Genomic DNA, 23,992 nt, shown 5'->3' with positions numbered 1-23,992 from the left:
TTTGTGTCCTTACCTTGTCTTGGTGCGCAGCCACTCCCTGGGTTAGAATGCTACATTAGGTCATTCCAAACCACTGTGAATGCTTATATCTGTTTCCCTATGGTGATGTAATCTATTTTTTCTTTTTCTTGAATTTCCTTATCAGGACTCAGTCTGGTATGTTTTGTTTTGTTTTTTTCTATTTTGGAGGAGTTGTGGTTGTAAACTTGGCTATATTTCTGCCACTCTGTTATATTGGCTTTGCCTCCTTTATATATACTTTCTATATATTTTGTATCTACTTACCTGTGTATTTATTTTCCTCCAGTATAATGAAAACACCTTAAGGGAAAATACTATTATTTTTATATGCAAGTGCCTGGCACACAAGTAAAATGCTTATTAAGTAGAATAAAACTGTGATTAAGGGAATACATGTATTATAATCTGCATTTCATAGATAAGGAAATTGAGAAAGAAATGATTTATCCAAAGTCACATAACTAATAGTGTCAGAGCAAGAACTTGGTTGTTTTTTCCCCTTATATTGAAATGTCTACTTAGTATTTTTGTGATCTTTGAAGATTGTTACTTGCCTAAGGGAACCTATTATGTCTAATTTGACACACTGATTGTGGAGTTTTTCCCACTAAATATTTTAAATGCTATCCTTGTATTAATTTTTTCTCTATTGTAGAGAAAAACAATATATGACCTAGTTATGAAACAGTCCTTTGTAAATGGGGTTCTGTACTTTTCTCTGTTTAGAGTTTCATAAATTCAATGTGTTGACAAAGAAAATGTTCAAGTCAAGTTAGCTATGAGTTTTTCTTCTTTCTTAAATCCAATAAAGCTTCTATGTGACTTAACTAAAAGAATATATTGTATTAATGGGTATTTGTGTTTTAACTTAAAGTAAGACTACCGAGATTAGACTCTCAATATGCATAGCTTCAACAGCCATAGAATGCTACTGGTTGGTACATTTTAATTGATTTACAAGTAACCAGTGTCCTTATTTGCATACCTTTTTCAGTTGAGCTTCTGTCTTTTGTAGTTTTATCTTATTTTCACTGAGTTCTGAGTTTGCCTATAATAAAAAATAATTTTTTAAATGGTATTCAGTACTGGTATATTAATTTCACTGGAAGAATGGGAGATGAATTTAAATGCTAATCATACCTGAGCATATTTTGTCTCCAGAACCTTATTCAACTTGTGTAGTTCATCATTCTCTGAACGGGTATTTGAAAGAAAGTTTATCTGCTTTTGTAGATGTTTAACTTTTGTCTAGAGGAAAATAGAAAATTAAGTTAATATAAATATCATGAACCCTTAACTCCCAATGAAAAGAAAGCTCAAAAAGAAAGAAAAAGAAGTTGAAAGTGAGAAACCAAGCTGAAGGGTTGAAAACATATAGAGAATCCATGATATTTTTACAAAATTGTTATAGTTTTATAATACATTTAAATGAATTAGATTTTTATAATTTGCCATAACTTTAACTTGATGCAATTTAAATATGTTTACATTTTAAAATAGAATTTTATAGGAAATACCTCTATTTCAATAGAGTTGTATAAGTAATATTTTGTAAATCTATTTGAATAGTTGATGATAAATGCCAGTGCCTGCAAAGTAGTTAGAGAGAGGCAGGTTATAGTCTCATACTTATTTTACCTATAGTAACTCATGATATATAGGTATAAGATTTCTCGGTAGTCTACAAACCCCCTTTTAACCCCCTATTTTGTTCCTTGATTTCAAATCACATTTTCCTTTATGAAACATTTATTGTATGTTTCACAATTAAGTCACTTAATATCAAGGTATATTGTTGACTTAATTTAGATCTTATTGAATTCTACATATTTATTATTCCCCATAATGGATACTTATGCATAAGCTATGATCATCTTTATGTGGTCTATGCTTTTGGTTATCATGACCCTGAAAGTTGAGATGACCATGTAATCCTACCATAGGTAACTGCTTTCTGCCTGTGGGAACATTATGGAACCAATTCTGTCAAATCCTTTATTGATGACAGCTCATGTTTCATTTAGTTGTGAAATGTTTCTATCTAGTTCAGTTCTGCTAGTAATGTCAATCTTTGGATAGAGGTAACACATTGAAAATATTGAGTTATATTAATGCATGTGGATGGTCTTAAAAAGTGTGATACTCAGTATCTTCTGCTTCTTTTTATGTTTCTGTGGTATTGTGAATGCAGAATGGGGTCTTAATGGATTGAGATCAGTCCTGTATTTTTGTTCTATTTCATGGCTCCATATGGATCAAAAAAATCATTAACTGGTGGTTATCTTTGCTCACATTTGCATAGACTTTTCTTCAAAATATACTGATCTTTGATACTGTTCTTTGACAACAAAGCTTATATCTAAAGCCTTTCAAGATTGGAAGGACATGCCAGAGCTTGTGTTCCACTGGCCTAGCCTTTAAGAAGTCCAGGATTAATGCCACAATAAAGTATCAGAGCTGGACTTTATTCAAGTGACTTTATATTAGAAGAGAAATGGAAGATGTTGTCTGTGGCAACGACATCACCAAAAAAAATGACTATCTTTATAGATAGAAGTGATTAGCTGCAAATATGCTTGTGTACTACAATCAGGATACTGGACTATTGGCTGGTTAGACAAATATCAAAATAATCAAATATTTAGTAAGCATCTTCTAGGTACCAGGAACTGTGCTAGGCAGTAGGGATACAGACAAACTCTATTCTTAAGAGTTTGAATATTCTAACAGATAAGAAGGCAGGATCAAGAAGAGAAGGTATCTTTGAAGCACCAAGCCAATTCCTAAAAATAAGAAATGGAGAAAATATAGATATTGCCTCTTGCTAATATATTTCCCTAGAAACTGATTCCATGTAATAAATACCCAGTGTCCATAGTATCTACAATATTTTTTTAACCTTCTGTCTTTAAATATTCCAAAAGGCTTAGTTTTTATGCACAGTAGCTCCAAATGGAGTAAACCAATAAGCCAAATTTAAAAAAACACCCAAACTTCCAATAATATAAACAAGCATCAATCAAAGATATATAGTCAGCAAGGATATATAGGTGTCCATTTAAAATAACTATAGAAAATATAAAATACCCTGGAGTCTGCCTGTTAAAACAATCTCAGAAATTATATGGTTACAACTACAAAACACTTTTCACACAAAAAAACTCAGATCTAAATAACTAAACATTAATTACTGGGGAAATGTGAAAAGAGGGATGCCTGCAAATCAATTATTTAATATATTACTCATGGATGGACTGAGCCAATATAATAAAAATAAGAATTCACCTAAATTAATTTACCTATTTAGTGCCATACCAATCAAAATACCCAAAAATTATTTCATAAAGCTTGAAAAAAATAATAAAATTAACCTGGAAGAACAGAAGTCCAAAAATATCAAGAGAATTTTTTTTTAAATGAAGGAAGGAGGCATAATTGTTCTGGATCTCAAACTATATTATAAATTAGCAAACATAAAAACAATCTGGTTCTGACAAAGAAATAGAGTAGTGGAACAATGGAATAAATTGGGCACTCAATAAACACTCAACACATAGTAGTAAATGACCACAGTATTTGACAAACCCAAAGATCCAAACTTTTAGAAGCACTTAATAATAGACAAAAATTTCTGGGAAAACTGAAAAACAGTATGGCAAAAATGAGGCAGAGACCAACACCTCATGCTATATGCCAAAGTAAAGTTAAAAAAAAAAGGACACATGATTGAGAAATAAAAGATGACATCTTCAACAGATTAGAGGGGCACAAAATAGTCTACCTATCAGATCTATGGACAAGGGAAGAATTTATCTCTAAAGAAAACATGGAAAATATTATGAAATATAAAATAGATAACGTTGACTATGTTAAATCAAATTGCTTTTGAACAAACAAAACCAATGTTATCAAAATTAGAAGGGAAACATCAACTAGGGGAAATTTTTTGAGCAAGTATCTCTGACAAATGCCTCATTTCTCAAATATATAGAGAAATGAGTAAATTTATAAGATTCAGAGCATTTCTCAACTGACAAATGGTCAAAGGATATGAACATGCAATTTTCAAATGAAGAAATTAGAATTATCTTTAGTCATATGAAAAAAGTGCTCCAAACCTCTATTAATAAGAACACAAATTAAAACAACCCCAAGATACCACCTTACACCTATCAGACTGGTTTTTATGACAAAAAAATAAAATAATAAATGTTGGAGGAGATGTAGAAAAATTGAGACACCAATACACTGTTGGTAGAGCTGTGAAGCTACCTAATCATTCCAGAGAGCAATGCGTTACTTTGCCAAAGGGTCATCAAACGGCATACCTATGACCTAACAATACCACTACTGGGTTTGTATCCCAAAGAGAACAAAGATGGGGGGGAAAGACCTACTTGTACAAAAATATTTATAGCAGTTCTTTATTTGTGGTGGTAAAGAACTTGAAGCTAAAGGGATGTCCTTCAACTGGGGAATAGCTGATTAAGTTGTGGTAACTATAATTGCGTACTGTTGTGCCATAAGAAATGATGAACAAGATAATCCCTCCAAAACCAGTAAAGATTTAAAGGAAGTAATGCAAAGTAAAGTAAGCAGAACCGGGAGAATGTTGTACACAGAAACAACAATAAAGTATGATGATCAACTATGAATGACTTAACTGTTATCAGCAATGCAAGGATACAGGAAAACTTCAAGGAACTCGTAATGAAAAAGTTAATCCACTGCCATAGAAGGAACAGTTATGCATATTGAAGCATACCGTTTTTCACTTTATTTCCTACATAAATTTTTCTCTAGTGTAAGCAATGTGTTTTCTTTCACAAAAGGACAAACATGAAAAATATGTATTCTATGATAACACATATATAATCTATATCATATTACCTGTTAACTCTGGGAGGGATAAGAGGAGAGAATATGGATTGCAAAATGCCAGAAAATGATTATTATAAATTGTATCAACATTATCTGGAATAAATTCCAGAGACTCTCTATGGCCTCTAGGCTTAAATAAAAAAAAAGGATATAAAAGTGCAGATCTCCAGAGTACAACAATAGAGATATAGTGAGGTCAATATAACAATAAAAGATTGGTAGGATCAATCTATCAAATCTAGAGTTTCCCTCCATTTAATACAGTTTAATATAAAATTTCTCCCAAAGCAGGACTAACTGCTAATAGTCTTTCTCTGTTTTACAACTAAAGACTATGCTTCAGCATTTAATCATGAATGCAATGCAGTCTAATCAGCCCTTTAGGGTCTAAGACGTGGGCAAAAGAAATAAGGGAAAGCTTCTTTTCCCAGTCCTTTCCCAATATCATATGCTCTTTAATCACTACTGATTAGAGAAATGCAAATTAAGACAACTCTGGGGTACCATTTAACACCTATCAGATTAGCTTATTTAATAGAAATGGAAAATGACAAAGGATGGAGAGGATATGGGAAAATTGGGACATTTATTTGTTGGTGGAATTGTGAACTGATCCAATTATTATAGAGAGCAATTTGGAACTATACCCAAAGATTTTTTAAACTGTGCACACCTTTGATCCAGAAATACTACTACTAGTTTTGTATTCCAAAGAGATTTTTTAAAAGGGAAAAGGACCTACAAAAACATTTAAAGCAGTTAACTTTGTGATGGCAAAGAATTAGAAATTAAGAAGATGCCCATAAACCGGGGATGGCCAAACAAGTTGTGGTATATAATTGTAATGGAATACTACCATGCTATAAGACATGATGAGAAGGAGGATTTCAGAAAAGTTTGGAAAGACTTACATGAACTAATGCAAAATAAAATAAGCAAATCCAGGAGAACATTATACACAGTAATAGTAATATTGTACAATGATCAACTATGAATAACAACTATTCTCAATAATTCAATGATCCAAGACAATTCCAAAGGACTCATGATGAAAAATGCCATCTGTCTTCACAGAAAGAACTGAAAGTCTGATTACAGATTGAAACATGTATCATTTCCTGGAGTAGATAGAATATAAGTAAGGTCACATGGTAGAAATTTCCTTGTATTGTTGACCAGGGGGGCCATTTCAACCCTCTCTATTCTTCCTTCAAGTGGCTTTTTGGGAAGCACCTAAAACACCTTGCTGGATCCCAGTCTCCTTTCTTGTAAGCCCAGGACAGCCTCACATACATGTTTACATCCTATCACAATTTCTTCAATTCTTTTGTTTTTAGTTGAGTACTGCTTTAAGGAGCTACTGCCACAGGAAGAGCTCACTTACACTTTCCTACACTTGCCCCTCTTCCACTATGAGATGGACAGAGTTGAGGTCTGCTGCTAGTTGTCACTGAATCGTAGGGTGAAAGCATGGGATAAATTCTGGTGACAAAAATTATAGGAGCAAGAAAATTGCTAAATGGTTCCCAGAGCACTATTTGGTGGGATGGGTTGTGCCATTCTCCCAGAGCGTGGGGGATGGTGGAGGAGGGTATAGGGAGTAAGTCTTTTGGGGGTTAGTCTTCTTTGATATTAATTAGATTGTTACATTGTTAAATGTCTTAAAATTTTAATCTTCTGAGAAGGCCATGATTACTTTATCTTTTGTGGATAATTCCTAAAATGGGAGTTTTACAAGTTTGTGAACACTAGAGAAAATGTCTAATTCTCTATCCAGAAGTAGAAGATAGACTTTTAAAAAAATAGATAATAGAGTAATCCAGTACTTCATCCTTGTTGATGACTTTGTGCTGAATGGATCAAGCTGAATAATATTATAGATCAGTCAAAAGATTTTATGTACATTGCATGTAAAGTTACTGAATGACTACTTAAGATTTACCTAACAATCCACACAGGAAAACCAAAATGGATTAAGAGTTGTTCTAGCAATGACAGGCTATTAGATAAATAGCCTATTAAACTATCCTTCAGCATATAAATATCTTAGGCACAGCAAGATGAACAATGAGCTAGGACCAGAATAGAATAGGAGGAATAGAATGAGATCAATTAATTTGGGAAACTATATAGTGCTTTCAATAATCAGAAGCTTTTTAAAGACATAAACACCATTCTTCAAATATTAATATTCTTCTGGTGATGTTATATGGCTACAAATGATGATGTCACAATTTTAAAGAAGCAAAATTGCCAATAGCACAGGTCACTCATTGTGGGCAAATGACCACTTTTCCATGTGTTGTTTTGGTGAACTCTAAAGTGAAAAAAACCGTAGTATCTAAAAAAAAATTGATTAAGCACAGTGAACAATTTTTAGTTTACCTAATTTCTTCAAATGATTTTCTTGCAGTCTATAAACAAATAACTTTTTTGTCATTGTGGAAATACAGAAGGCCTACAGTAATATAAATAATCTTTCTCTAGATTACATTTTTCCTTAATTCAGGCAGCAAAATTAAATTAAGTCTATTTAGCATAAAATGGAAATGAAAGCAATAGCTGCTGATATGATTGTGGGTAAGAAAATTATATTCTAATATTCTAACAATTTGAAAGAAGCACCAATTTTCCCCTTCCAGCACCTTTATTTGAACCCTTAAAACAATAACAAGAATCAGTTTTGTGCTGAATTTCTTATCATTCACTTCCAATTCAATATTAAAAGATTTTTAATGGCATGTATAATATACCAATTAAAACAGCACTCAAAATTATTGCTTTTTGAAAGATTCTTTATATTGATTTCCCTTTAATATTTCTTTCAACTGGCCAGTTGTCTTTTACATTTAAAACAATATGTTTCCCAAATTTCTGAGTATCCTTAGCCCACATTTCTTGACACTGGTAAAAATCAATAGAATAAAAAAAAAACACCTCACATTCTAATCGGCTATATTATTTTACTATTCCAAAATTCTTCATTTACAAATATGACTAATAAGAGGTATGTATTTTATTTTAAATGAATGGATAGATTTCTTATCTGTAAAAGCACACACTTTAAAGGGTGCTTATGAGTAAATAATTTTGCAAATATTAAAATGCTACATAAGCATGAGCTATTATCATTACTTTTCCCCTTGACTTGCCTATTTCTATTAAGGGTTACACTATCATTTTAGTCATCAAGCTTCACTTGACTATTCATTTTCACTCACCCTGGGCCCCCATATCCAATCAATTTCAAAGACTTGCCAATCCTTCCTTCACAACATTTCTGGTATCTATTTCCTCTCCCTCATCACATGACAGCCACCCTAGACTCATCACCTCACTCAGACTTTTGAAAAATCTTCAAATTAGTTTTCCTGATACCAAAACATCTTCCATATAGCTGCCAAATTGATATTCCTAAACCACAGACCCAACTGTATTGGTTCTTTATCTTTTTTCCCGGTATTTGTTTGTTTTGGTTCTCTTTTCAAGAAGCTTTAGTAGTTACAAAGTATGTCTAGGATAAAAAGAAAAATGAAAGGCTCTGTTTGGCATCTAAGTATTTCATAATCTGGCTCCAATTTATCTTTTCAGGACAATTACATATTGTTCTTTCTCATATAACTCTATGTTCCATTCAAAGTTGTCCACCTGTGTTTCCCTGTGCAAGGGATTCTACCAATTAACTCTTCCTTACTTTTGTCTTTTGGAATAATTAGTTCCTTTCAAGGCTCAGGATAATTGCCTGTCTTTCTAGAGGTTCTTCTTAATTTCCCCAGTTGTTAGTGTCGCTTTTCTCTGAAATTATGTTAACATATATGCCATATACAACAGCAGAAGGTACACAGAATATATAACACCTTAAGGGCAAAGTTGATTTTTTGTTTTGATATTTATATCCTTCACATCTGCATAATGACTTGCATATAAGAAATCTTTAATAAATGATTGTTAAAAAAGTGAATTTCATCCCTATCATACCCCAATTCTGAAGGCTATTTCTTATTAGGAAAATATATTAAATTTTTTAAAAATCAAAGAACAAGAGGTCTCTGTGACCAATTATCAAAACAGAAAAAATTCACAGAAAGGTTTTTAGACTTCAACATTATAAAATCAGATGATAAAGTTGGATTCAATTAGCTTGTTTAGAGGGAAAAATTACTTATGGAAACAATCAAAATTAGACAAATCTTGTACCTGGAGCTTTCCTTTCTCATAAGCCAGTTTATTCTTACTATCAGTAATTTCTCCCAGGACCTTCTCCACTTGCTGATGGGTAAACTGGTAAAAAAAGCAAAAATATATACATCTAAGGCTAGGAAGATGAAACAACATATTCATAGTTTAAAGAACACAAAAAAAGTCTCCTGAATGCAAAAAACGAGAAATCGCTTATCATCTCTGAAAAACCAAAAGCGGGCTAAATTTATTGCTGCCTCTTAGTTTCTCCTAAATCACCATCCACTGAGGATTATACTCTGTATCCAATAAGGCTATTGTTGAGGTTATCTTGACAGTCATAAATGTACAATTCTCTGAGTAGATCACTTTGATCTTATGGTAGATATCAAAGTTTGAGGTTCATTCACTGGTTTCAGTAGTGTTGTAAGTGGCATTTGAATATAATTCATAAAATTCATATAATTGTCAAAAAACTAAAGGTTATAATATAGTTTTGAGATCATGGAGACATGTATCATGCCAACTTACACTGGTGTTAGAGACATCTCAATAATTAGGATGAAGAAAAAATTAAAGAAACTTTCATACCACAGTGTATCTGTCTCTGTGTACAATGTTCTCCTGGTTCTGCTCTCACTCTGCATCAATTCCTGGAGGTCATTCCAGTTCAAATGGAATTCCTCCAGTTTATTATTCCTTTGAGCACAATAGTATTCCATCACCAAAATATACAACAATTTGTTCAGCCATTCCCCAATTGGAGGGCATCTCCTCATTTTCCAATATTTTGCCACCACAAAGAGCGCAGCTATGAATATTCTTGTACATGCATTTTTCCTTATTATATCTCTGGGGTATAAACCCAGCAGTGCTATGGCTGGATCAAAGGGCAGACAGTCTTTTAGCGCCCTTTGGACATAGTTCCAAATTGCACTCCAGAATGGTTGGTTCAATTCACAACTCAATCAGCAATGCATTAATGTCCCAACTTTGCCACATCCCCTCTAGCATTCATTACTTTCCTTTGCTGTTATGTTAGCCAATCTGCTAGGTGTGAGGTGGTACCTCAGAGTTGTTTTAATTTGCATCTCTCTAAATATAAAATATTTAGATCACTTTTTCACGTGCTATTTAATAGCTTTGATTTCTTTATCTGAAAATTGCCTATTCATGTCCCTTGCCCATTTATCAATTGGAGAATGGCTTAATTTTCTTGTTCAAATGATTTAGCTCTTTATAAATTTGAGTAATTAGACCTTTGTTAGAGATTTTTGTTATAAAGATTTTTTCCCCCAATTGGTTGCTTCCCTTCTAATTTTGCATGCACTAGTTTTGTTTGTACAAAACCTTTTTAATTTAATGTAATCAAAATTATTGATTTTATATTTTGTGATTTTTTTCTAACTCTTCTTGGTCTTAAAAATCTTTCCTTTCCTAAAGATCTGGCATGTATACTATTCTGTTTTCACCTAATTTATAGTTTCCCTCTTTATATTCAGATCATTCACTCATTCTGAGTTTATCTTGGTATAGGGTGTGAGATGTTGATCCAATCCCAACCTCTCCCATACTGTCTTCCAATTTTCCCAGCAGTTTTTATAAAATAGTGGATTTTTGTCCCCAAAATGGGGATTTTTGGGTTTATCATAGATTGTCTTGCTGAGGTCAACTACCCCAAGTCTAGTCCACTGATCCTCTTTTTGTCTAATAGTCAGTACCATATTGTTTTTTTTTTTCATTTAAAAAGAACCCTTTCTTTTTCTTTCTTTCTTTCTTTATTTTTTTAAATAATATTTTATTTGATTGTTTCCAAGCATTATTCATTAAGGACAAAGATCATTTTCTTTTCCTCCCCCCACCCCCCACCCCCAGTAGCCAACGCGTGATTCCACTGGGTATCACATATGTCTTGATTTGAACCCATTGCCATGTTGTTAGTATTTGCATTAGAGTGTTCATTTAGAGTCTCTCCTCTGTCATGTCCCCTCAACCGTGCTTGGTGTTTCTACTCCCACAGTTTATCCTCTGCTTATGAATAGTGTTTTTTCTCCTAGATCCCTGCAGATTGTTCAGGGACATTACACCGCCCCTAATGGAGAAGTCCATTACATTCGATTATACCACAGTGTATTAGTCTCTGTGTACAATGTTCTCCTGGTTCTGCTCCTTTCATTCTGCATCACTTCCTGGAGGTTGTTCCAGTCTCCATGGAATTCCTCCACTTTATTATTCCTTTGAGCACAATAGTACTCCATCACCGATATGTACCACAATTTGCTCAGCCATTCCCCAATTGATGGGCATCCCCTTGTTTTCCAGTTTTTGGCCACCACAAAGAGCGCAGCTATGAATATTTTTGTACAAGTCTTTTTGTCCATTATCTCTTTGGGGTACAGACCCAGCAGTGCTATGGCTGGATCAAAGGGCAGACAGTCTTTTATCGCCCTTTGGGCATAGTTCCAAATTGCCCTCCAGAATGGTTGGATCAGTTCACAACTCCACCAGCAATGAATTAAATGTCCCTACTTTGCCACATCCCCTCCAGCATTCATTACTTTCCTTTGCTATCATGTTAGCCAATCTGCTAGGTGTGAGGTGATACCTCAGAGTTGTTTTGATTTGCATCTCTCTGATTATAAGAGATGTAGAACACTTCTTCATGTGCTTATTAATAGTTTTGATTTCTTTATCTGAGAACTGCCTATCCATTTCCTTTGCCCATTTATCAATTGGAGAATGGCTTGATTTTTTGTACAATTGATTTAGCTCTTTATAAATTTGAGTAATTAAACCTTTGTCAGAGGTTTCTATGAAGATTTTTTCCCAATTTGTTGTTTTCCTTCTGATTTTAGTTACATTGGTTTTGTTTGTACTAAAGCTTTTTAATTTGATGCAGTCAAAATTATTTATTTTACATTTTGTGATTCTTTCTATGTCTTGCTTGGTTTTAAAGTCTTTGCCCTCCCAAAGGTCTGACATGTTTACTATTCTGTGTTTACCCAATTTACTTATGGTTTCCTTCTTTATGTTTAAGTCATTCACCCATTTTGAATTTATGTTGGTGTAAGGTGTGAGGTGTGGATCTATTCCTAATCTCTCTCACACTGTCTTCCAATTTTCCAAGCAGTTTTTATCAAATAGTGGATTTTTGTCCCAAAAGCTGGGATCTTTGGGTTTATCATATACTGTCTTGCTGAAGTAGCTTTCCCCCAGTCTATTCCACTGATCTTCCTTTCTGTCTCTTAGCCAGTACCAGTATGTTTAAGTCATTCACCCATTTTGAATTTATAGTACCATATTGTTTTGATGACCACTGCTCTATAGTAGAGTTTGAGATCTGGGACGGCAAGGACACCTTCCTTCACCTTTTTTTTTTCATTATTTCCCTGGATATCCTTGATCTTTTGTTCTTCCAAAATGAACTTTATCATAATTCAGTAAAAAAGTTTTTTGGTAGTTTGATGGTGGTGGCACTAAATAAGTAAATAAGTTTGGGTAGGATGGCCAATTTTATTATGTTAGCTCATCCTACTCACGAGCAGTTATGTTTTTTTCCAGTTGTTTACATCTAGTTTTAATTATGTGGAGTGTGTTTTGTAGTTGTGTTCATATAGTTCCTGTGTTTGTCTTGGCAGATAGATTCCTAAGTATTTTATATTGTCTAGAATGATTTTGAATGGAATTTCTCTTTCTAATACTTGCTGCTGAGATGTGTTGGAGATATATAGAAATGCTGATGACTTATGCAGGTTTATTTTGTATTCTGCAACTCTGCTAAAAGTTGTTGATTATTTCCACTAGCTTTTTAGTTAATTCCCTAGGATTCTTTAAGTAGACCATCATATCATCCACAAAGAGTCATAGCTTGGTCTCCTCATTGCCTATTTTAATAACTTCAGTTTCTTTTTCTTCTCTAACTGCTACTGCTAGTGGTTCTAGTACAATGTTAAATAATAGAGGTAATAATGGGCATCCTTGCTTCACTCCTGATCTTATTGGGAAGGCTTCTAGTTTATCCCCTTTGCAGATGATGTTTGCTGATGGTTTTAAATAAATACTGTTTATTATTTTTAGGAAAGGCCCTTCTATTCTTATGCTTTCCGGTGTTGTATTTTGTCAAAGGCTTTTTCTGCATCTATTGAGATAATCCTGTGATTTTTGTTGGTTTGCTTGTTGATATGGTCAATTATGTAGGTGGTTTTCCTAATTGAACCATCCTTGCATTCCTGGTATAAATCCCACCTGATCATAATGAATAACCCTTGTGATAACTTGCTGGAGTCTTTTTGCTAGTATTGTATTTAAGATTTTGGCATCTACGTTCATTAAGGAGATTAGTCTATAGCTTTCTTTCTCTGTTTTTGAACTGCCTAGCTTTGGAATCAGTACCACATTTGTGTCATAAAAGGAATTTGGTAGAACTCCCTCTTTGCTTATTATGTCAAATAGTTTGTATAGTATTGGGACTAGTTCTTCTTTGAATGTTTCATAGAATTCACTTGTGAATTCATCAGGCCTTGGGGATTTTTCCTTAGGGAGTTCTTTGATGGCTTGTTCAATTTCTTTTTCTGATATGGGATTTTTAAGAATTCTATTTCTTCTTCTGTTAATCTAGGCAATTTATATTTTTGTAAATATTCATCCATATCACTTAGATTGCCATATTTGTTGCCATATAATTGGACAAAATGATTTTTAATGATTGCCTTAATTTCCTCTTCATTAGAATTGAGGTCTCCCTTTTCATCTTGGATACTGTCAATTTGGTTTTTTCTTTCCTTTTTTAAATTAGATTGACCAGTACTTTGTCTATTTTATTTGTTTTTTTTTTTCAGAGTACCAGCTTCTAGCCTTATTTGTTAATTCAATAGTTCTTTTACTTTCAATTTTGTAAATTTCTCCCTTAATTTTTAGGATCTCTAATTTAGTTTTCATCAGGGGATTTTTAATTTGTTTTCTTTCAAGTTTTTTGATTTGCATGTCCAAATCATTGACCTCTGTGTTCCCTAATTTGTTAATATATGAATTCAAGGATATAAATTTCTCCCTGAGTACTGCTTTGGTTTCATCCCATAGATTTTGAAAGGATGTCTCATCATTGTCATTTTCTTCAATTAAATTATTGTTTCTATGATTTGTTCTTTAACTGATTTTGTAGAATCATATTATTTAATTTCCAATCAATTTTTGACTTGGCTCTCCATGTGTCCTTACTGATTATTATTTTTATTGCATTATGATCTGAAAAGATTGCATTTATTATTTCTGCTTTTCTGCATTTGTTTGCCATGTTTTTATGCCCTAGTACATGGCCAATCTTTGTGAATGTACCATGTGCTGCTGAAAAGGTTTATTCCTTTTTGTCACTACTTATTTTTCTCCACATATCTACTATAATTTTTCTAAGATTTCATTCACATCTCTTGCCTCTTTCTTATTTATTTTTTTATTTTATTTATCTAGATTTGATAGCGGTAAGTTCAGGTCTCCCACTAGTATAGTTTTACTATCTATTTCCTCCTTCAACTCCACTAGTTTCTCCTTTATAAATCTGGATGCTATACCATTTGGTGCATACATGTTAATTACTGATATTTCCTCATTGTCTATACTGCCTTTTATCAGGATGTAGGTACCTTCCCTATCCCTTTTAATTAGATCAATTTTTACTTTGGCTTTGTCAGATATCACAATTGCAACTCCTGCCTTCTTTTTATCAGTTGAGGCCCAATAGATTTTGTTCCATTCTTTAATTCTAACCTTTTGAGTGTCTACCCACCTCAGGTGTGTTTCTTGTAGACAACATATGATAGGATTTGGTTTCTAATCCACTCTATTTGTTTTCATTTTATGGGTGAGTTCATCCCATTTATGTTCAAAGTTATGATTGCCACTTGTGTATTTCCCAGCATTTTGATATCCTCTCCTAGTTCTCTCCTTTCTTCTTTTGCTATATCCTTTAAACCAGTGGTTTGCTTTTAATCCATCCCTCTAATCCCCACCCTTAATATGCTTCCCTTTCTGCCCCCTCCCTTTTTGTTCCCTTCTTATTTGGGGGGGTCTGTTAAGTTTCCTCCACCCTCTCTTTCCCTCCCTTTTGTACTCCCCAATCCCTTCCCCCCCTTAGTTTTCCCTTCTCACTTTCCCCATAGGGTAAGATAGAATTCAATGCCCCAATGGATCTCGATGCTCTTCCCTCTCAGAACTGATTTCACTGAGAGTAAGGTTTAAGTATTATCTATTAGCACTCTCTTCCTCTCCTTATTATAATAGATTCTTCCCCTCCCCTTCCCACATGTCTCTTTGTGTGGTAAAGATTATCCTATTTATCTTATTTCTTCAAGTTTCTCTTGGTGCCATCTTCGATTCCCCCCTCCATTTTTCTTTTTTTGCATATCATCTTATACCACTTATTACCCCAATTTCTTTCTGTGAATGATTCTTCTAATTACTATAATAGTGAATACAATTTTTGAGAGTTACAAATAACATTTCCCCCATATATTAATATAAACAATTTGATCTTATTGAAGCCCTTAAAGAAGAAAGTTTAAATAAAAAAAAACATTTCCTCACTTTCCCTCTCTTATTTATCTTTTCATATTTCTCTTGATTTTTGTGTTTGGATATCAAACTTCCCACTTAGTTCTGGTCTTTTCTTTACAAATATTTGGAAATCTTCTATTTTGTTGAATGCTCATACTTTCCCCTGGAAGTATATAGCCAGTTTTAATGGGTAGGTGTTCCTTTGTTGAAGACCCAGTTTTCTTTCCTTTCTGATGATCATATTCCAAGCCTTGCAGTCCTTTAGTTTGGAAGCTGCCAGATCTTATGTAATCCTGATTGGTGCTCCTTGATATCTGAATTGTCTCTTTCTGGCTTCTTGTAAAATTTTCTCCTTAGCTTGGAAGCTCTTGAATTTGGCAATTACATTCCTGGGAGTTGTCTTTTGAGAATTTAGTGTAGAGGGTGTTCTATGAACTCTTTCAATATCTATTTTGCCCCCTTGTTCAAGAACATCAGGGTAGTTTTCTTGGATAATTTCTTGTAGTATGATGTCAAGATTTCTGTTTATTTCTGGCTTTTCAGGTAGTCCAATGATTCTCAAATTGTCTCTTCGTGATCGGTTTTCCTGGTCTGTCATCTTGTCAGTGAGATATTTTATGTTTTCTTCTATTTTGTCAGTCTTTTGACTTTGCTTTATTAATTCTTGCTGTTTTGCAAGATCATTGACTTCCAATTGCCTAATTCTGGTCTTTAAGGACTGGTTTTCTTTTTTGGTCTGGTGTATTCTGCTTTTCATGGCTTCCAGCTGTTTCTCCAATATGGAATTCTTGTCCTTTCAACTGTTATTTTCTTTTTGAACTATTTTCCACTTTTCTTGCTAAAAGGCTTCCATCTTTTTGGTAAGCTCCAATTTAAATTCTTCAAGAGCTTGTGGCCAATTTCCATTTTTTTTTTAAGATTTTGGTGCATTTATTTGTATTTCCTCTTCTGCTGTTTCCTCTGTAGTCTGGATTTTTCCTCCATAAAAATTATCCAGGGTCAACTCCTTCTTCTTGTTTATCTTGGTGTTGGGATGTTGTTCCTGAGCACTATTTGACATCAGTATGGTGGCTTTTTCCTTCCCTTTCCAGTCAGAAATCTGAGTGAGGAAGGCAGGCTCTCTGTGTATGGAGCTAAGGAGAAAGGATTTTGCCTGAGGCCTACTCTCAAGTCTCTGTAGCTTCTGCTGTTTGCTGCCCTTCTCTGTGTTATCTCCCAACAGGTGCCCATTGTCTGTGTTCTTCATCCTGCTGGTTTTTCAGGTTTAGCTGCTCTTAGGGGTAGGTCTTTGGTGGTCTTAGTCAGCTTCCAAGGACCTAGAGGTGCCCCTCACTCATTCACTGATTCTAGCACACACTGGCTCTGACTATGGCTCCATAGGTGGGGTGGGGGAGGTTAGATCAGCTCGCCTTTTGGTGGAAGCTTTTTCACCCCCTTATGGTGTGGAAATGCCCAAATCCTACATACCTTCAATGCTGCGCCCTACTGTAGATTCCCTTTGTTCATATGAATTTGGTTGGTTTTTTTTTTTTGGCCTTTTGAGGTAGTCTATATCGGTAGGTGCTGAGGAGAGGAAGAGTCTTCTGTCTAGATTGCTATCATGTTTACCTGGCTAAAGTTGCAAATTTAATTTGAAAATTTGGACATTTGCCCTTATCTAATCTTGAAGTGTCTTTATTACTCTCGACAATTTTTCAAAGATTATTAATAGTTGCTCAACAATTACTTCTGCCAGGACTTTTGGAACCTAAGGACAAATCATCTGGGCCAGATAGCTTGAAGCCATCAAGGGAAATGAGGTACTCTCTACTCTGTCCCCATCCTAATTGGGTATTACTTGCTGCTACCTATTTTTGTTCCATTTTTTCCAGTGTGATATTCTCTTGGCCAAAAGAACATAAGATTCTTTGTATCTGAAGTCAAAAGAAGATTGTGACAAGGCTTGAAATAGCTTAAGTGCTTCACAAAAAGGTGTAGAATTCTTTTTTAAAATTGCCTTTGCTATAGAAAGAATGTGTAGATACTGAACTCATTACAAAGGAAAACACTACTTAGGTAACTTCAGAAAACCAAACTTCAAATCTAGTATTTGCCAAAACTTGATTATCTGTCACAAATTAGTTTAAGTGGAGGAGATTCATGCTACCATTTATTTTACACTAATAGGTATTTTATGTAATGTTTACTGTTATATTGTTTTTCCACGGCCAAAACTTCTACCAACTATCTCTTCTTTTTCCTCTTCCCAGAGGTCTGTCTATCCTATATAACAAATATTTTTAATGCCAAAAAAGGGGAAAAGCAGTAAAAGATCAATACATGAAGAAATATAAAAACATATTATGTTCACCTGTGCACCTCTCACTTCTGCAAAAGAATAGGTTAGAAGTATCTTCTCACATCTCTCCTTTGGGACCAATTAATAAACTTTAATGAACTGTTCTCATACAACCTTTGCAGATTTAATACTTCTGCTTCGAACTAATGTTAGATGGGGGGGGGGGGAAATTATGTAAAGAAAAAAATTACTTCACTCAAAACTGTAGGAAGTAGGGACAGAGAGGGAAAAAATATCCAAGTCAACACAATAGAAATAATTTTGAGGTTTTTGCAGAATGTATTAACACTACTTTCTTCCATTGATTAATAGTTGTTTGTAGAGCTAACCTAAATCTTTATTTCTCTCAAGGTTTTAATCAATTTTATATTTGAGAGACCTTTGCTGTATTTAACTTTATTATTGACTTTCAACAAACATAGAAAAAAAAATCCACCTCCTAAAGCATGACCTAGAAATTACTAGATTAGGCTGGTCTTTTGATACCTACCTCATGGTTTTCAGATATTACTTTTTGGTGTTCCATTGCTGTCATATGATCTGTGAGCAGTCTATTCTCCTTCTCTAGGGCTTGTAAGGTATTGGTTAGGGCACTCATTTCCTGCTTTAGAACAAAAGGGGGGGAAAAGTCATTCCAGAACTAAGAACACTATATCCTTTTTCTAATTCCAAGTCTAAGTGAAAATGTAAGTCATTTAATGTACTTGCTCACTTATCCCTAATGCTGAAGGTCTGAGTAGCCAATCTGGAGAGATAACAAAGTGTATTAAATAGTAAGCACTTAACATACATTTGCTTAAGCTAAATTTAATTATAATTGTAGCATATATCCAAATTATAGAATGTAATGAATAGAATTACAGAAAATCTGGCTAGAGTATAACCTGTCAGAGTTCATTTATCTTGGATTATTTTGTCATGCAAATTAAGGACAGAACTCCTTGAATGGCATAAAGCGATATGGCTATGTGTTAGAATATGATCTATTGATACTTTCAACAACAGTATAGGAAAATATGAATAGATGAACAGAAATTCAGTTAGGGTTAAAGTCTCATGTGGCCCCCTTTGGCCCCACAGCAGCTTATCAAGTGGTAACCAGGAGAAGGAGTAGGATATGCCCTTTAGCTAAAGGGAGAGACATAGGCTCAGGTTTATGTAGGGTTTTCAGACAAGTGACAGGTGGACTAAATAGGGTCAGGGAAAATGGACAAGAATAAAAAAGTTTTTTAAAAAGCTAATTTCTAAAAAATTAACCAAGAAGACCTACTTGGGATAAAGAAGGTACAACTATAACTATTTTGCATCAATAAACTTGCCAGAGTGTTTCAACAGTCAGTTCTAATTAGAACTTCATGCAATTTAAACCTTAAGCATAACAGAGTTACATGACAGAAGGAAAGTCTATGAGAGCAGGGCCACAGTCTCCTCTGGCTATTCAGTTTTCAGAATGGATCAAGGACAATTTAATGAATGTCTTGTGTAGCAAGCAGGTAATCAATAAATCCCTTTTGACTGAATGAAAATTGGCCAGGGTAAAGTTCTCTGAAAATGTGCTATGTTGTTCAAACTAAAGTTTTTAGCTTAACCTCTGTTAAGCAACCCCAAAGGCACAACCACACTTTCATGTAGAGTGTATTCTCCGAGGCAGTCTTTGATACTACTACATCTACCATTTAACATTCTGTGTTGTAATATCAAAAAGGATTTACAGTGTTTAGAAAACAGTTCCTATTTAATAACAGTCACTATCTTATATTTTGATAGCTTAACTGGGATTGTATAGAGGTTGGCAAAATTTTGTCACAAGTTTCTGAGGCAGGGCCTTCGATCTTAAATTAGATATTTGAAAAGTGAGATAACCATGTTGGACAGAGGCAAAATATGTTGATCTAAATTTAATCAACTTGGAGGGATCATTTCATACTCACACACAAAAATGTAACTAAAAGTGACAAAATTCAGGCATGTCAGGATTGTGTAAAAATGGAGATTTGAACCCCAGACTTCAATTTCCAGAAGTCCTTGGTAGTTTCCAGAATTCCCTAAAATCTCACCAGAGTTCTCAACTGGGCTGAGAACAAAATGGGTATTTAAACTGACTGTACCGCCTACTCGGTCGCTCTGCTTCCGCTTCTAGCACACACGTCTCTCTACCTTGCAGGTAGGATGTTGTGAGTAGGTTGCACATGCTTTTCTTATTCTGTCCTTTTTAAATTCTAATAATCTTTAATAAACCTCATAAAATATAATACTTTTAGCAGAGAAACTAATTTTAATTTTAAAAGTTTGGCGATCAAAAGGGATAAAAACTCTCAATTAAAAAAAAAAAGATAGCCTAGATAATGATTTCTAAGCCACATTTCTCCAAGGCTTTTTAGCAAGCCTCTTGACTCATCTCGCTCCTGCCTGCAATCCAGACCCAGATTGTTCTCACCTGGTCCTGGTCCCGGCCCTGCCCACCCCTGTCGCAGCTCCCGGCTCCTGCTCCTGGTCTCTCTCTCTCTCACCTGGCCCAGCTGATCCCAACCCGCCTGCAACTCTGGCCTCAGAACAGATCACTCATCACACCAGGCCCCAGACTCACTTCCACTGGCTGGTAAAAACGGGGGGTGATTTTTCCTTTAGGCTACAATTAGCCTCCACATGGACTGGGGGAAGGACATGGGGGGGGGCGGGGGAAGGAAAGAAGGAAGAAACTTTTCCAAACAGGAACTTACAAGCATGGGGCATTTAAAAGGATATCTTTTGACTGTATTGATTATTTCACTTAGCTCACCTGGGAGTCAGGATAGAATTTCTACTCCCTGCAATTCTTTGGCCCAAATTGAGATTCCTAAAACCCACCCTCACTAAGGGGAGGCAGCTCAGTGCCTCAGTGAATTGAGAGCCAGGCCTAGAGACGGGAGGTCCTGGGTTAAAATCTGGCCTCAGACACCTGGCGGTGTGGCCCTGGGCAGGTCATTTAAGCCCCATTGCCTATCCCTTACCAATCTTCTGCCTTCTGACAATAGGCATCTAAATGGATAATTAAAAAAAAAAAGGAATTTTAAAGAGACTGGAGGTTATATTTTTAAGGCATTTTGGACTCCAATGTTTTATAAAAATCTCTATATTCTATTGCATTTTACTGATTGTTTTGTTTAAGATTTAATTTAAGTTCATATATTACTGCATTCAATATACTATTACACTGAATCAGTTTAATGTACTGGGTTTTAACTACTACTATAAAATTCTGTTGCTTTTCCCCTATAACCATATTGAACAAACATTATTGAGTAAGCCCATATAAAAACAGCTTTTCTATTTTTGACTTTGTAAATTGTCACATAGAAAATAGATGGACTCTATCAGAAAATTGCTATAACAACCTTTGGAAATTTTATTGAGCTAAATATCTCAAATTGATTTTAAGGGTTCTTTAGACATGATTTTTAGAATTTTTTTAACAATCTGGTCATTTTGCCTGCCCCTAGGAGTTAAGGCCCATTTTAGTAGCTGAAGTAAAATATAATTATCATCCCAACTCCCACATTTATAAAAATGTGAATGGAAGCTGGGAAGTTAATCCCAGGACATTGTACCCTCAGAAGCCTCCAAAAAAAAAAAAGGAGCATCTCTCATGTATACTCTTCAACTCACTTTACAGAGGTTTGAATTTTTCCTAGACTCCTCTGCCACAATTTTGTAATGATATCTAGATTTCTTGATGATGTTAAAAATCAGTTCATAGACTTCTAAATGCCATACAGCAACTCATGTGTAAAAAATGATAGTGTGTTTGTTTGCTATTATAATTAACTGGGCTATTGAGAATTTAGAAGATATTGATACCTACATATTTGTAATACTGTTCTTTACTTAAAAAATAACTGTTACCTTGTAAAATTCATTTGCTAGTACTCACAGTGGATCATGGCCAGATATGAAGAGGAAACGGATCTCATTTTTGGTAAGAAAGCCTTGTATTCTATATTGTGTCAAAGATTATAAGCTATTTTTTTGAATTTTAAAACTTTTATTATTATATTTTTCTTGCATATGCAATATACTATTTCAGTTTTTTTATTTTTTCTCCTTTTTATATTTGAAGCACATGTCACCAGTATTAATATTTTCTTTAACTTTTTTGATTTAGCAGTAATATAAGTTTAAAATACATTTGCTATAATGTCAATGCAAGCCCCCAAACTTTGAGACTGTAAAAATGATGCCATTAATTGTTTAAAAAAATGATAGGGGGGGCAGCTGGGTAGCTCAGTGGATTGAGAACCAGGCCTAGAGACGGGAGGTCCTAGGTTCAAATCTGGCCTCAGCCACTTCCTAGCTGTGTGACCCTGGGCAAGTCACTTGACCCCCATTGCCTAGCCCTTACCACTCTTCTGCCTTGGAGCCAATACACAGTATTGACTCCAAGACAGAAGGTAAGGGTTTAAAAAAAAATGATAGGACTTTGCTAAATGATTCTGTCTGATTCCAGGACAAGATATACAAAAGAGCCACTGCACAGGGCCAAAGAAAACAATCCAGGAAGGATTGATGTACTTCTAAGCCAATACAAAGGACTTGAACCTAGTGTGCAGACTCAAGGTTGCGACACTTAACATACGTTAAGACATAGGCCTTCCTTATATCCATACTCTTTGTGAAAATACTTACAGACGAGTATCCCTAACTTGGCTCCTAACCTGGCTCCTATAATTTAGTTCTTTTTCTGTCTTTCATAGTGTGGCAACTTTCTGTAGTCCTGGCTACTGACTGGGCAAATGCTGCATTGCTTAGATCATTTTAATTAGGCCCTGATTCAAGGACCTGTTATAGATTTTATTTTTCTTTACTTAGAATTTTTACACATAAGACTTTGATAGTCTGTATTTTCATCCAGAAATTTTCTTTTTTTATTTGGATTTTTCTGATGTCTTTTTAATTTCTCTTGCCAATTGATTCATATACTTCATAACTCAGCCATGCATCCCTAAAGGATCCCTGTGTTTTTCAATCACCCTCTTCATGGGGGGAATGTAAAAATATTATTTTAAATTGCAAAGTTTAAATTCCTTTTAAGATTTTTAGGTTAAGAAACATGCTACCCCTCCGAGTCTAGAAACTGAACTGTTTGGAGAAGACACCATGAAGATGCCTCCAGACCACAAGCTGCACGAGAAGATCAAGAATGAACTTTGGGTGTGGTTGATTGAACATTTATTTGTATGTATACTTTCATGCCAAAGGGGACTGCCCCCTAACTGGTTTTTTGTCAATGTGTTTAGCAATTATTGGCTTTGTTCTTTTTTCCTCTTCTCAAAATATTGTAATTTTTAAGTTGATTATGTTTTCATGATCCTTTTGGGGAAACTCTTCCCAATAGTGCCAAACAGAGAATTGTAAAAATGGAGATTTGAACCCCAGACTTCAATTCCCAGAAGTCCTTGGTAGTTCCCAGAATTCCCTAAAATCTCACCAGAGTCCTCACCTGGGCCAAGAACAAAATGGGTATTTAAACTGACTATACTGCCTACTGGGTCGCTCTGCTTCCGCTTCTAGCACACACGTCTCTCTACCTTGCAGGCAGGATGTTGTGAGTAGGTTGCACATGCTTTTCTTATTCTGTCCTTTTTAAATTCTAATAATCTTTAATAAACCTCATAAAATATAATACTTTTAGCAGAGAAACTAATTTAACTGTTACAATTGTGAACAAATAGATATATTTTTGTACTTTTTTTTAAACCCTTACCTTCCATCTTGGAATCAATATTGTATATTGGTTCCAAGGCAGAAGAGTGGTAAGGGCTAGGCAATGAGGGTTAAGTGACTTGCCCAGGGTCACACAGCTGGGAAGTGTCTGAAGCCAAGATTTGTACCTAGGACCTCCCATCTCTAAGCCTGGCTCTCAATCCACTGAGCTACCCAGTTGCCCTCTATTTTTGCACTTCTAATGGAATTATAATTAGTAGATTCTTTGTGGAAGGCAATCTAACAGGAGACAACAAAACACAAAAATATTTTTGACCCAATAAT

The 23,992-nt window shown here is 34.6% G+C and overlaps 1 protein-coding gene and 1 long non-coding RNA gene across 6 annotated transcripts in view; one reads left to right on the top strand and one right to left on the bottom strand.

The window, feature by feature from the left end:
• The window catches only part of CCDC150 (coiled-coil domain containing 150), a 120,739-nt gene that overhangs the window by 60,777 nt on the left and 35,970 nt on the right, over positions 1-23,992 (bottom strand). For 4 of the 5 annotated variants that reach the window (XM_056794139.1, XM_056794142.1, XM_056794143.1 and 1 more), the window contains exons 14-17: positions 18,459-18,572; positions 9,100-9,183; positions 1,162-1,269; positions 1,007-1,069 (exon numbers count right to left, since the gene is read on the bottom strand). In XM_056794139.1, the coding sequence (XP_056650117.1) occupies positions 1,007-1,069; positions 1,162-1,269; positions 9,100-9,183; positions 18,459-18,572 (369 nt within the window). The remainder of the gene's footprint in view (positions 1-1,006; positions 1,070-1,161; positions 1,270-9,099; positions 9,184-18,458; positions 18,573-23,992) is intronic. The other variant, XM_056794141.1, reaches the window with a different exon arrangement.
• On the top strand, positions 17,256-23,298 carry LOC130453740 (uncharacterized). Its single transcript, XR_008911276.1, has 3 exons — positions 17,256-20,567; positions 21,872-21,923; positions 23,037-23,298. It is a non-coding gene; the product is annotated as an uncharacterized LOC130453740 (long non-coding RNA).

This window comes from Monodelphis domestica, chromosome 4 (assembly GCF_027887165.1).
Source record: "Monodelphis domestica isolate mMonDom1 chromosome 4, mMonDom1.pri, whole genome shotgun sequence".
In the NCBI taxonomy this organism is placed as follows: Eukaryota; Metazoa; Chordata; class Mammalia; order Didelphimorphia; family Didelphidae; genus Monodelphis; species Monodelphis domestica.
Note: the sequence above shows the minus strand (reverse complement) of the source record. Positions and strands in the feature narration are given on the sequence as shown.